The following is a 14,514-nucleotide window of genomic DNA, read 5'->3' as shown; positions in this document are numbered from 1 at the left end:
TGAACCAAAATTATGGAACGACATAAAATAAAGGGAGATATTTACCTGGCCGCCCTCGCCTACCATCATGTCGCTCGATGTAGCTTCGGGATCGAAATCAGGTGGCACAACAATAGACAGCATACCTGTCTGGAGAAAATATAGATCAGCGTTAATAAATAAATATCGTGATTTAAGTTCAGCGAGTATAATAGTTGATTGAAGCTTATTTTATTAATAATAGGGAGTTTTTGCAATACCGTCTTTCGGATATGGTGAACGTATTTGAATTATAGATACGTTCACCGGTCTAAATTCACATTGTCGATCGAAAGGCGAAACTGCATGCGCATGCACATCGTTCACCGTAACGCTATTTAGATAACGTTCGACGTTATTTTTGAGAAAATAAGGTTTATGATTACCGTAACGAAATCCCTAGCTAATGTGAATTTAGACGGTGAGCGTATCTATATAATTCAGATACATTTACCGTATCTAAAAGACGGTATTGCAAAAACTCTCTTATAGTTCTATTTCATTTATAATTAAAGCCATAATTGTAATTCTATTTCTCTTCTATTATTTCATTTAATTGTTCAATTATTACATCTGAAAACTTGCATTTAGATTATATTTAATATGAATATATAACAATTTTTTTCACTATATATATATATATACCACAATCCTGAAAGTACAAGTGGGACTATTATTCAAGCCTGAATATTACGATACGGTAAGTTTTTTTTTTTGCAACTGACTGCGCTCATTTTAATTAACACATATGCGAAATTCACGATGATGAGACGAGAGGAAACACAACACGGTCAAGGCTGTAATTTCTACGTAAATTATTTCCTGCAAAACCGTAATACGCGCTTCATCTCGAGGTAGATATTTTTTCCACCATATATGAATGGCATCACGAATGTGATTCATCTGATATGCAGCGTTGATAACAACAAGCGAATCAAATGCAATGACACACAGAGCTCGCTTTATTTCCCTTGTCGCGGCCTACAGTGCTCCTATGGTGATAATATTTGATAACTAGTTTTTATTCGCGGCAGATAGACGCAAAATAAAATTGCGAAATTAATTAGAACAAACGGGTCTCTGTCGGTCGGACTTTTTAAGATTAATTGAATAGTTGCACGTGGGAAAAACATCACAAAACCATCAACTTTTTAGATGCGGTTCTGGATGTAACAAGCAATTTACCGAGGCAGTTTATTTATATATCGTCCGGCTTTTTCCTCCTTTTCGTAAATTAAAGTAGACTACAAAGTACAGAGCCATAAGGCAGAGTCGAATAACACGAACGTCCCTAAATCTCACAAGCATCTTGCTCTATATTTAGCTCGACGCCGGTAACATATTATGGCCGTACAACCTGCTGCTGTTGCCAGTACGGATGTCGGTGTATGTCGCCGGTTATTCGTTAATTAACGGCGCACGGTAGCACCAAATATCATAGCTAACATTCGGCGCGATCATTATTGCCCGCCGCGAAGCCTAACAATCACGCACATGAGTTATCGTTACACGTGCGAGTCACGCGTGTTCAAAAATCGCGTCTGTTTAATCTACTCGTTTAACTAAATAAAAATAAAATCGTTTTCACATATTGAATATCATATGTCGATTAACGTGCTTCCACGTGTATTCATTTGTTTTTAATATAAAAATATATTTTTGATGTAATAATAAAATAATTAAATATACACTCTTTTTCTTTTTTGTAATTGTGTGTGTGAGGCTACAAATAATATAATTCTTTATCGAAAAAAATTTATTAATAATTTCGATGAGTTCGAAAGATGACTCTTGATTTTTTAAGTTGCTGAAAAATCTATATATAAGTTTTAATTACGCCGTGTGCAACAGTCTTCACAAGTCATTGTTCAGAACCTGGTGGCGTCAAAATGCTGGATGTACGGCGCATTTTCTCATAGGGTGTAAAATAATCCTCCGCGACAAAGCGCTTCGCAGTAACTACGCATTTGACGCTTATCAGCGCGCGGAGGCGCTATCGCGTTATAATTCCCAAGCGAGGAATGAAGACAGCGGAGCGCACGACAGAATCGAGGAGGTGGATCAACCTCGAATGTCTGGCGTCGGGAACTTTTGTCGGTAGTCGTACGTCAAGCCGCGAGACGTCAGTATACGAGTGCAAAGACCTCCTTCCCCGTCTCTCCTCCGCTCCCTCATATCCTCCGTCGTACTTCCCCTCAATTCTCCTTTCACTCCCTCGATTTAAAGGAAGTCCCTCTCACACGACGCCGCTTCCCTCCCTCCCCCCCCCCTCCCGTCCTCACGTAAGACGCGAAGGCGCGAGGTGTGCGCGCAATTACGAGGATGTAATCCACGCCACGACGAAACTTCAATCGTTATAACCGAGTTGTCTGGCAAGCCGCCGTCGTTGCACCGTGCCGCTCGAGAAACAGTCCCCGACGAATGCAAACTGCGTACCTTACCCACCTAACGCGACGACGACGACGACGATGACGAGCGCGGCGAGACACGTGCCCGAGCGCGTAAACTCGTACGTGTCGCCACTAAATTATGAAACTCCCTTCCTCCACATCCGCGCGCGCCGTAAATTAATTATTATGCGCCTGCGAATGACTGTATCAGTCCGCGTCGCAATTCGGTGAATAAACCCGCGTCCCGTTGATCGGTCAATCTCTGCTTCCCAGAACCAATGATAGCTGCATCTATCTATAGATATCGTTATCTGTTATCTGTTAAGTCTGTTTTCCGCGATTTTCTCTTCCTGGACAAATTGTGTTATTGTAGTACACAGAAGCGTATAATTTATATTAAATATAAAATAAACATAAATAATGTTCATGCTTGTAATGATCGTAACTGATACATCAGAAACAGTAGCGTTATTAATACAAATTCAAAAATAAAAGCACAGGAATAAAATGAGAAATATATGGAGAATTATATTTTAATAATAATATAAAAATTATGGACATCAGTGTGCAGAATTATCTCGATTCATAGAATTTATCATAGGGCAAACGCATCTGCAAAGAACACGTTCGTGGAAACTCATTATCGCTCGTTAGCCAGATTCGAACCGCAGGATCATTATTAACCTATATGTATGCGCACATTGCAGTTCCATTCAACATAATCAGGCATGTAGTATAATTGAGAAACCATGCACACATTGTTTAGTACTACCTAGTTAGTAGTATAAGCTCGAATAAAACGCGCATTTACGTTCTTCTTAGTGTCTATAAAATACTATGTTGGAAAATATATAATGCGTTAAGAAATATATCTTCACCTTTCCCGGATATAATAATAATAGTAAAAACCCGTAATAAAAATCCATGATAAAAATTATGAATAAAAATTATGAACGATTTTAATTAAGCACTCGTAGTGTAATGATATGATAAGATATAATAAACGAGATAGTGTTAATTTAAGTTAATTTAAGTTAATTCGTGATTAATTTTAAATAAGGAGGAATAAATATTATCAAATGAACAAAATTCACGAATTTGGTCCTAAAATGTTCCAAGGGCAATGAAACATTTATGTGAGACACACACACACACACACACACGCACGCACGCACGCACGCACGCACGCACGCACGCACGCACGCACGCACGCACGCACGCACGCACGCACGCACGCACGCACGCACGCACGCACGCACGCACGCACGCACGCACGCACGCACGCACGCACGCACGCACGCACGCACGCACGCACGCACGCACGCACGCACGCACGCACGCACGCACGCACGCACGCACGCACGCACGCACGCACGCACGCACGCACGCACGCACGCACGCACGCACGCACGCACGCACGCACGCACGCACGCACGCACGCACGCACGCACGCACGCACGCACGCACGCACGCACGCACGCACGCACGCACGCACGCACACACACACACACACACACACACACACACACACACACACACACACAATATTTTCGTGAAATTCGATTCATCAATTACACGACTAAATCAGTGCGTTTTCGTCGCGTTGGAATTATGTAGACGGCTTTGAAGAAGTGACGCGAAATTTCAAGAAAGACGACGCACATGCCGACGCGCAAGCCGACGCCTTGCCATACGTACATACACGTAAATTTTATCAGACACGCAGTCGGAATTATAAGCGACGCGCGAAGGGTGCCACCGTATTCAGCAACGAGGAAATATAGTTACGAGAGGCGAAACGGCATCCTTTGCGGAGGGCGACGCTCGTGTTTTAACTTATTGTTGTATAATACATGCGCGTCAGAATGAGGAAGAAAGAAACGGCAATCTGAAATAGAGGAAAAGCTTTTATGGAGGAAACTCAGGAAACATTTGTCTACGTATAAGGCAATTTATCTCGTCGATCATCGGCTAAGTTTTAGTGATCCTGATGATACATGAGGAAAAATTTTGATGTTTATTTTCAAAGCGTTTATCTTTTTTCTAAACTGTGTATATAGGTCAAATTTTTGTATAATTAAATTTTCATATTATAAAGTAATAATAGAAATATCTATGAGTATATATATAACAAATATAATGAAATATGACATAACACAACAATTATATAAGGGTGATTCTAGTAACTGATTTTTTCTATTAAAATAAAAAAAATTCAAGATAGAAAAAAATGAATAGAAGAGAAAATTTTTCATTGCTTAACGCGATCTATCATTCAAAGATTATAGTTTTATCTATAATTTATTTTCATGATGTGTTAAGATTATGTATTATATAATATAATTTCTATAATATATTCATCGTTATTTTTCGCGTATTTCACTTATTGTTAGTTAGAAAATCTGTATGTCGACTTCGTTTCCTGTCGGATTTGTCGAAGAATGCCCCGACAAAATCACTATAGCCTTACCGCTCGCGGCGAATCATGTCTGTCTCGGAAGACAAGGAGAGAGTAACGTGAAACAGACAAAAATACGCAAGATGAGAAACGAGAAGAAATAAGATATCACCAATAGACAATAAGATAATAATAATCACAGAATTCAACCAACTAGAAGGTAGATTCGATTGTGGAACAAGATATGTAGCATCTTAATTTCCAAGCAAGGTACATTTTTCATCTTTTGCATATCTTACGCCTTCTGTGTCTTACAGCTTATTTTGATCTTACATTCATTCTTTCCTCGAACGATTGGCCGAAAGATCGTCGAACGATTGGCCGGGGCATTCAACGGTGTTGCTCGCAGAGCATTCGTTATTTAGCTTAGTGCCTCGTAAAGTAAGAACGACAAGAGAGATCGGAGAGTAGGCACCTGCTGCCGTCTCACAAGCCAGCATGCATCGGTATGTTACGCTCCGCGCACTATTTAAGATTACAGCCTTCTTCCTCCGCGAAAAGAGGGAAACTCCGGTTGGCACGGGGCGGGGCTCGAGCGAATTCAATCCGAAATGTCGGAAAATTAGATCTCGACTTCCAGTGGCGTCTCGTACCCGTATCACTTTGCCGGCAAGAGAGGCGGATGAGGTGTTACTTTAAAGCAACCAGACAACCGCGGTCGACTCCGGTCTCCCGGTATAAGACAACGCAAATGTTATCCGAGGGAACGAGCGAGGAGTGGCGCGCGTTAACTAAAGTGGCTCGTTAAGCGTCTTTTGCACCGCGAGAAAAATCTCTGCGGCTTTACGCTCGTAAAGCTTGTAATTTTTACGCGACTAATTACCGTCTAACTGTGCGCAGTATCGCGCGCATTTAAAAGAGGAGCGTGCAAATTTCGAAGACTCAGTTGTTGTCACGTTGTTGTTTGTTACACTCTAATGAATTTGTGTGCCATTAGAAAAAATATAAATGGAGACCTCGGTCTGGTAATTAATCTTTTGGCGATTTTTCAACAATCGCGTCACATAAAAGTCGACTCGGAGCGGAGCAAGAGGAGGCGATCTTTGCATTCTTATCGACGATTACTATGCCGGTCGCGTATATAATAGTCGTTAAACGCGACTTAATATTCCAATCCTTTTCTGATAAGACTATATATACGCAGCCGTAACTCGAAATAGGTCGGCAGGTAGGGATGGAGGAGGATTTAAGCGCTACTTGAGGCGATGTTCATAAACGGGTACCCGAACTGACGAGGACGGCTCGTTAAGTTCCCGGGCTCGTTAAGTATGCCGCGGGTCTTGCGCCAGCCTTGCGCACGCGGAAGGCGAAATGCCTTCGATACTTGTACAGATTGTTATGTCGGCAGGAGCTAATACCCGACGGCAGCTCGACGGTAGACGGTTAATATCCCTGCGGTTTGCTATCGCGCGTCACCGACGACGATTACAGGCGGCGGAAAGTATCGAGATGTGTAGACGAGGCTGTGCAGCGATTGTCGCTATTTCCCGTGTTTGAGCGCTTTAAAGATCTCTCTTCTCTTCTCTTCTTCTGCTCCGTTTACATCTCTCTCGCTCGATCTCTCACTTTCTCGCTTTCACGTCGCTCGAATGTTTCACCGGAAACATGAGTACGATCATGATGCGCGATGTTTATCGTGGATAAACCTATAAACCGGTAAACTTGGTTAAATTTTATTAAACCCAAGATTACATTTATCGGCTAGCTATTGTGTTACGTTTGTGGTAGATTATGTGGTTTCGAAATACATCTAGTTGATTAATATTTCTCTGTCGACGATTAAAATTTCGAATTTTAGGTCTTTCTGGGAAGTATCTGGTATCGTGATTTGAAAGGCAATACATTTATAGTGAAAGAGAGATTTTCTTCGCTTAATTTATTAACGAGGCAATGTAGTCCTCGAAAGATATTCCTGATTTCCTATGTTCTAATGTGAATACGATCGCGCGTATTACACCAATGGATTATGTTAATGATAGTTAGCAAACTGAAGCCGGGATGATTAATTGCGTGAGCCAAGTGGGACGCGGTCCGATTGTAACTGAGCAACTATCGATTAACTCGGGCGCATCTTGGGCACTTTATCCGATGCGGGCATCACCGGCAGCGAGGTCGCTCGATTAATTGTTTCACTCGCAGTTCGCAACTTATCGCAACCGATTTTCGCGACGTTTACCGCGAATCCAAAAAAGATCAGCGATATTGGCGTGTTACGTCGACAGATATAAATTCTATCTCATTTATTTTACAAAAATTTTCAAGATTCAGCGTTGAAAGATCGTGAAAATATCATGTTTATCGAATTTCTATTAAGAGACAAACCGATTTCAGGAAATCGAAGCATCTATAAATAAATGTGGGCAAATATTCTATGTATTTTTAAGCAGATTTCTTATAAAGATCTTAACTTATTTCTTATGATTGATTGAGAGGTCGTTTATGACACACAGAACAATTTTTCTTTCGGATTATTCTGACAATAGCATGCAAGCGCTAAAGATACGATTCACATTTGTTGGTTATTTTATGAACTAAATCTCTATTGGAAAATGGTTATCCTTCGCGAAGTTAAGTTCAGGCAAGAACTCGAGAAGTCGCGTTCTCGTAAAATCGATTGTCGTGGAACAGCGTAGAATATTTATTTACGCACATTACTATCATTTTATTGGTGATATATATACGCGTCGCAGAGAGAGTAATATTACGATATGTTACTTCATCGAATTACTTCAGCAAATATTTTATGGGTTTTTATTAAAGAAAAGTTGTTTATCAAACTTATCATATTTTTGTCGAATCGTGCGCATTTTTCATATTAAAATTAAAATAAATCTAGTACGATTTATAACTGAAACTTAATGCAATAGTAAATATATAATATAATTTGGTCCATCTCTATGACATAGATTATGCCCAAACGCACTAAATGAAATCTTCGTAACATGTTTACGTAACATATGCATATAACATTAGCAGATAAAATATGTAATAAAATATACATAATGTGAGAGACGAATTTACCTCGTCGAAACCGTGTGACCTTTCGTCCGTTGACAAACCGGGGTCCCCATGTTTTATCGACCTGAATACAGTCGATAGGGCCGTCCCAATTAGTTATTTCACCGAGTTTGTTGGTTTACCACAGCTAATTTCAAACAAGGATTATATGTATCCAGGCTTACAACACCGAGGCAAAGTATCGTGATCGGTATAAATAGAAGACGTATATTAAGTGTAATGTGAAAAAGTGCAAATAACTTTTTACTATAAATTAAGCTTTTAATTTAATTAAGCTATCACCATTAGCCGTAGAATACCTAATATCTGAAGAATTGTAGAATTTTTTTTCCAATCAATTTTATTTATCATAAATTAAATCTTTTGCAATCACTGACAAGTGTTTAGCGAATTTAGTCGTTTTTTTTCGGAGAATTCTAAAGAAGCCGCTTTAGCCGTTTCAGTTAGACGAGGAGCGAAGGAGGAGCGTAACTACCGAAAATGCTCGAAGCGGCGAATAGACCGCCGTTTCCGCGCCTAAGTAAATTCCGCGCGTTCCTTCCGTGGCTTCGCGCATTTCTAAAACGGCGCCGAACTGCTATTAGAAGCGTTCTCCTGAGAACTTCCTAACGATACTTCCACCGCACCGTTGCCGCCGTGATATCGTCGCTCTCTCGCATGCCCCGCGATCGCTCCCGCGAAACTTGTGCCTCGTTAGATTTACCCCGCTGCTGGTCGGTATTAACACCGCCGACGAGCGTTAAGGCGCGGCTAGAAACGCGCTAGAAATGGACGTCCCGATTCCGAACGAATGGCGGAAAGTTTGTAATCGAAGCACACATATGGCATTGGAAAAACTTTCGACGGAACCGGTTGTTAATTCACGGGGGCAATATGTCGGTAGTCACTCACGAGTAAATCGATAGCGTCGACGTTATATCGTCGGACAATCTCAAAAAGAAGCTCTTTCAATCATGTTTACAAAATACAATAAATAAACGACTCAATAAAAGGCATTGTTCGGGGATGAAGGAAGCAGAAGAGGAGGAGCGATTCTTTGAATTGGTCGGATTTCCATGGAAATATGTGCGGCAGTATTGATGATCACACTCCATATACATATATAGAGCTCTGTATTACTTAATTTAAAGGACTTTAGTGCGGTATATACCTGACTCTTCATAGGATCCGTATTGATTTGACACATATAAAGGCCACCGTCCTCTTTCTGCACGCCCTTGATGTGCAGGTTCCATATAGAGTGGTCGCTATGGGACACGGACACCCTCTGGTTGTGCGTGATCACGTGATCGTGTATCGCCTGGATCGCCTTCGTGTCCGCCTTTACCCAACCGACCTGGAACATCAATCGCCGGATCGGGGCCTTAATAGGCGATGGAGACGACGGTGAGAACGTACCGGGGGGAGACGCGCGCGGAGTCGGTGCCGGAAATCGCGGTGACGGCGTCGCGGATTTCGCCGAAGACGCCGCAATTTCCTCACAGGCATTCGACTGCGGAATACAAACAGATGTGGGGGATGTCTGTCCCGTGGTGTGCATGCATATACACACATACACGTACGCGCGCACACACGGATTGACACGCGTGATTCCCCTTGGCCAAACTTCCAGGCGGCGGTATATTTGCATTTTCCTTTAGAATATTCCGAATCGTGGAGCGAGGAGCTCTCGCGATTTCACGCGGAACGAGCACACGCGAGCGCACGCACCATACACCCACATCTGCAATAACGCTATACGTACGCGCCCATTTCGATAAAATAGAAAAAAGCAAGATGTGCAAAGGCAGCCGCCCGATCGCGGCTTTGTCATTATTCTCGATGTGTGTATTCGCGCGATATTCCGCGATTGCGAGGATATCGTTGCACGTTCGTCATCCACGAGAAGGATATTCGTGATCGTCGATGAGAACTTTACGTTTTTCTTTCACGAGAGAGATTCATCGAATTTAATTACAATTATCAAAGATTGTTCAGCAGATATCACAGTTGTTTGATTTAGAATCGTTTAAAGAAGCATCGATAAAACGGGGACGCTTGCGAGTCAGTCACTCCTCGAATTTGACTTTCAGATTCCTTTGGGAAGTGAATTATATAAATGGAGAGATCGCCCCCCCTCCCCGTCTTCGGGGCTACGTGCGGTAACGACAGATTTCCAGCGCATCACGATTGCGCTTCACATAAATTTAATTATTATATTATGATTCTCCGTTTAGAAGCCTCGTTTTAATTTGACCGATACGAGGCCGCGGCGTTGACGTTTATTTGCACGTAATCGACGGTCCTCATTGTTCCGCGCGATTAAATAAACGGTAATAATAATTGCGCAATCTGTGACGCGTAATGAAGATCGGAAAACGGAAAAATACGGTTGAATGAATTCGAGAATAGAATATATATTACGCGTTCAGATATGTTGATATTTCGCTTCTACTTCGCCAAACTGCCGGTGGAGATTCGGATCGATGCGTGAAACGTAATCGCGTATTCCATTCTACAGTTTACAATTTCGTCGGACGTCAGATATGGATAGCGGAGCCCCAGTCTACACATCTGAGCGTATCTGACCGACTGCGAGCAAATAGTACGTCGGCTGGAGAAGCAACTGGTTATACCGTAATGTAGTTGCGGGTTATACTGGTTGTCGCTCTGCGGCGTAATGCAATTTGCAAGAGCGCAAAGATAAACGATAATGCGTGAAAAAGATAATCCCACTATACGGTCGTGCATATAAAGTTATTATTAAATTCCACCGAAGGAAAAACGTGAATTTGCAACAAAATTTAAAAGCGTTATGTTAGTCCGCTATAAATCCGTGCTCGCGATCGATAACGGGGTTTCGTGATACGCAAAATCAGCTTCGCGAAAAATTTCTTAATCCGTTGAAAAGAAACCGTCGAGTCGCTCGTATCATCTTACGGACACGTGTATCGGTAAAACTTCTCTCTGTAGTCAGACTGAAAGAGGAAAAGTCGAGTCAAAGTGTGCGGAAAAATTCCTCTCTTCTTCTTTTCGCTTTAAGGTGAGAATTGTTGCAGATATAACAGGATCGACTTCTGCGTCCGTCCGTGAAAATCGTATAGATAGATTATTTAAAGCGCTAAATGTCTTTTCCGTGTACTTGTCGAGGATTTTTTTTTTCATTGCGGATCTCTGCTTTCATTTTGCAGAAAGTAAAAACTAATTTCCGGACTAGATATATCAATTCTCCTTTACATCACGAATATCGAAATGGATAAATGTATAAATGTAAATGTGTCTATCAATATGCAACGATTCGAACAATATAATGTGATTATGTTATTGCCTTTTATCTCGCTTGTTTGCTTTTGTCAGATTTTTGTAGTGGTTATCGGACCGTGTCAACATTATAACCTCGAATAAATGCAAAATGTTCGCGATGTGTTCGCCGCGCAAAAGTTTAATCTGGGTGGGAGAGATATGACTTTTTAAAGGCGTGCCTCCTTTCAGAAGTTAAGTGAGACCCCGAGAAGTAGTTATAAGCGAGCGTTATATACGACATCACAGACACGCTGTCGCTTTTCATGCAACGTACCCTGTAACCGCCTAGATGTTTCACCAGACACGTGAAAGTGGCGTCCCTCCCGAGTGCCACAGTTTGATTGGTGATAGGGCCGGAGAATTCGGGTTGAAAAGCGCCGCCTGAAACGATAAAATATACGTACGACGTTTCGTGAAAAATACATACGCCATTTGCATACCGCGCACCGCCGGCAATTTTTCGACAGCGACGTCAATTCGCCGTCGTACACAGAATGCACTTTATGCGAAATAAGCGAATAAACGTCAGAAGGTTGAATGCTACGCGACTAAGCGAGACGCGCGTCGGAGATGCGTCTCGCGACTGCAAATTAAACGCGTAGACGTGACGTCGAATTAGCGGAGAATCGCTGTCGTATATGCATGGCACACCACTTATATTAGGCAAACTTCCATATTCACGAGCAACATTGATCGATGCTAGATGATCTTCATATTTGTCTGGTCTCCAATAATTATTTATAAATTCACCAAAATGTTTTGGAAAGAAACAACTGTCGCGCACAATTATCTTTTCATGCTAATGCACGTTTTTATTGAAAAAAATAGAAATGCAATTGATCGGATTTGTACGACTGTAATGCATTATTGAAATAAAAGTAATTTTTATAAATTTTGTTTTGTCTACGTTAGGTTGGTGAAAATAATATAAATATAAATATATAAAATAAAATAATAATTTTACTTATAGACACAGAACAAAACTTTTATTTAGTATAATTTAATGTAATTTTTAAAGTAAACACATTAAAGATTAAAACTTAAAGAGAACGATTTTAACACAGAATTATTTTAAATCAACTTATTTCGTGACAACGTAATTTGTGCGGTGCATATCGCAAACGTACACACCGTTTCATTATCCATCTTCCTAATGTGAAATTATGCATGCAACGCACGCAGCTGCCATAAATATCGCATCATGCACGATTATAGCTAACGCGCCATTCTATATATATGTACAGAATACACATATCTCCTTTTACTTTCTCATATTTTTCACATATTCTCGGATTATTTCGCAGCTGCACTATGAATAATAGCGCTACACAGACGATAGCGTTCGATTTGACATGACGGCCGCGTAAAATAAGGCGAAACACGATGCGTAACGTATAAATTGCTTCCCCGGCGCGAGATATAGAGATCGAGGATACAGAATGCGCGAAGAATGAGTGGAAGATGTACTCGGTTCAATATGTTCTGTAAAAGTTTGCTCAAATTCCGCGTTTTCTTTCCTCTCGGCGCTGCACCGTTTATCTGAACACATGTAAATAACTTTGTATTTAAATATCTTGTATTCCCTTGTTAAATTTAAATAAAATTTTTTAATCTTATAAAATTGTTATTATACATTCTTTTCTAATTGACACAATGTAAAGATTTTTCAATGTAGTGCAACAATTATTTTTTGAGGCAATATACATGTTCTCTCTGTAATTGGCGCTCTAACTTAAAGAGATATCATTTCTTTTTTGTAATTGTAATAGATCACTTGAAGCGCGACTCTTCTTTTTGATAAGGTGACATAATTTTGTGACGTGTATCACTTGGGTTATAATTTTTCGGAAATAAAGATACTACTGCTTAGATTTTTTCGAGATTTTTCGAAATATAAAGATCTACCACTTGTTACTTAGGTTTTTTCGAGGTATAATACTACCACTTTCTTTTTTTTTAAGGTAACAACATATACACTACTATACGTGTACTTGGCGCTTTTTTTTACCTTTTTTTAAAAAAGTTAATTTTGTGCGGATATCACGTCTTTTTGTAGTATATTACGCATTGTATAAACAGTATGTACAGGATAAAGCTATTTGGAGGTATAATACTACCACTTTGTTTTTTTCGAGGTAACAACATAACAGGGTAACAACATAATACATATACACTATTATGCGTGTACTTGGCGCTCATTTTACCTTTTTTTTAAAAAGGTAATTTTGTACGGATATCACGCCTTTTTGTAGTGTTACGCAACTTAATCTTATAAACAATATATCTTATAATTTCATAAACCGTATATAATACAAGGTATGAAGCTAAAAGTGTTACGGACTATTATTTCTAAAGAAAACAACAATTTAATATTTTGCTCAGTTTTTAAAAATAATAATCTGTAACCCTTTTAGTTGTACACCTTGTATATATTTTTCAATTTCAACATAAAACATAATCGCAATAAAGCATGATTAATGTTAATAAGTCGTTAACTGTAAAATTCTTTATTTATTTTTATTTGCGTGTCTTACTGAATGTTGTTCGCAACTGTATATGTACCGATATCTTCAGGTATCGATATTTTTGATAATTATTTTTACGTCAGACATAATTTTAATTCATCCAATTTTTATTATGTCTAAACATAATTTTTGTCCAATTTTTATTATGTCTAGACATAATTTTAATTCAGCGATTTTTATTATGTCATGACATAATTTTAATTCTGCCGCTAAGGAAATTTTAAGTCGATTTTTATGAATCAAGCTTGAATTCAATGTTTAGGTGTCCCAGGTTGCCGATGACGAGGTCCACATAGCGCGCTTTATAGTTATCGGTGTCCAGGTGTATTAATACCTTGAATTTGATGGCCACGTGTTCCAAGTTGCCGATGACGAGGTCCACATAGTGCGCTTCGTAGTTTTCGGTGTCTACATGTATTAATACCTCGAATTCGATATCTACGTGTCCTACATTGGGTGCGTTCAGCCAATATTTTCCTCTTTTTTGACTTACTGGATTAAAAAGAGAAGAAACGAGCAAAAACGAGCAACTGCTCACGATTGCTAGGCTAGCAGAGTATCGGCTGAACGCACCCATTCAGATTTAAAGTTATTAATACACCTAGACACCAAAAACTATGAAGCGCATTATGTGGACCTCGTCATCAACAACCTGGGACACCTAGACATCAATTTCAAGGTATTAATACACGTAGACACCGAAAACTACGGAGCGCAATATGTGGACCTTGTCATCGGCAACCTGAAACACCTAAACATTGAATTCAACATATTATTACACCTGGACACCGAAAACTACGAAGCGCACTATGTGGACCTCGTC

At 40.1% G+C, this 14,514-nt stretch overlaps 1 protein-coding gene across 5 annotated transcripts in view; it reads right to left on the bottom strand.

Annotated features, from left to right (window-relative positions):
* The window catches only part of LOC143897341 (lachesin), a 156,039-nt gene that overhangs the window by 20,687 nt on the left and 120,838 nt on the right, over positions 1-14,514 (bottom strand). For all 5 annotated transcript variants that reach the window (XM_077405940.1, XM_077405939.1, XM_077405942.1 and 2 more), the window contains 3 exons: positions 11,441-11,547; positions 9,035-9,220; positions 46-129 (listed from right to left, as the gene is read on the bottom strand). In XM_077405940.1, the coding sequence (XP_077262066.1) occupies positions 46-129; positions 9,035-9,220; positions 11,441-11,547 (377 nt within the window). The remainder of the gene's footprint in view (positions 1-45; positions 130-9,034; positions 9,221-11,440; positions 11,548-14,514) is intronic.

This window comes from Temnothorax americanus, unplaced genomic scaffold (assembly GCF_048541705.1).
Source record: "Temnothorax americanus isolate GAGA-0224 unplaced genomic scaffold, ASM4854170v1 Scaffold20, whole genome shotgun sequence".
Classification (NCBI taxonomy): Eukaryota; Metazoa; Arthropoda; class Insecta; order Hymenoptera; family Formicidae; genus Temnothorax; species Temnothorax americanus.
Note: the sequence above shows the minus strand (reverse complement) of the source record. Positions and strands in the feature narration are given on the sequence as shown.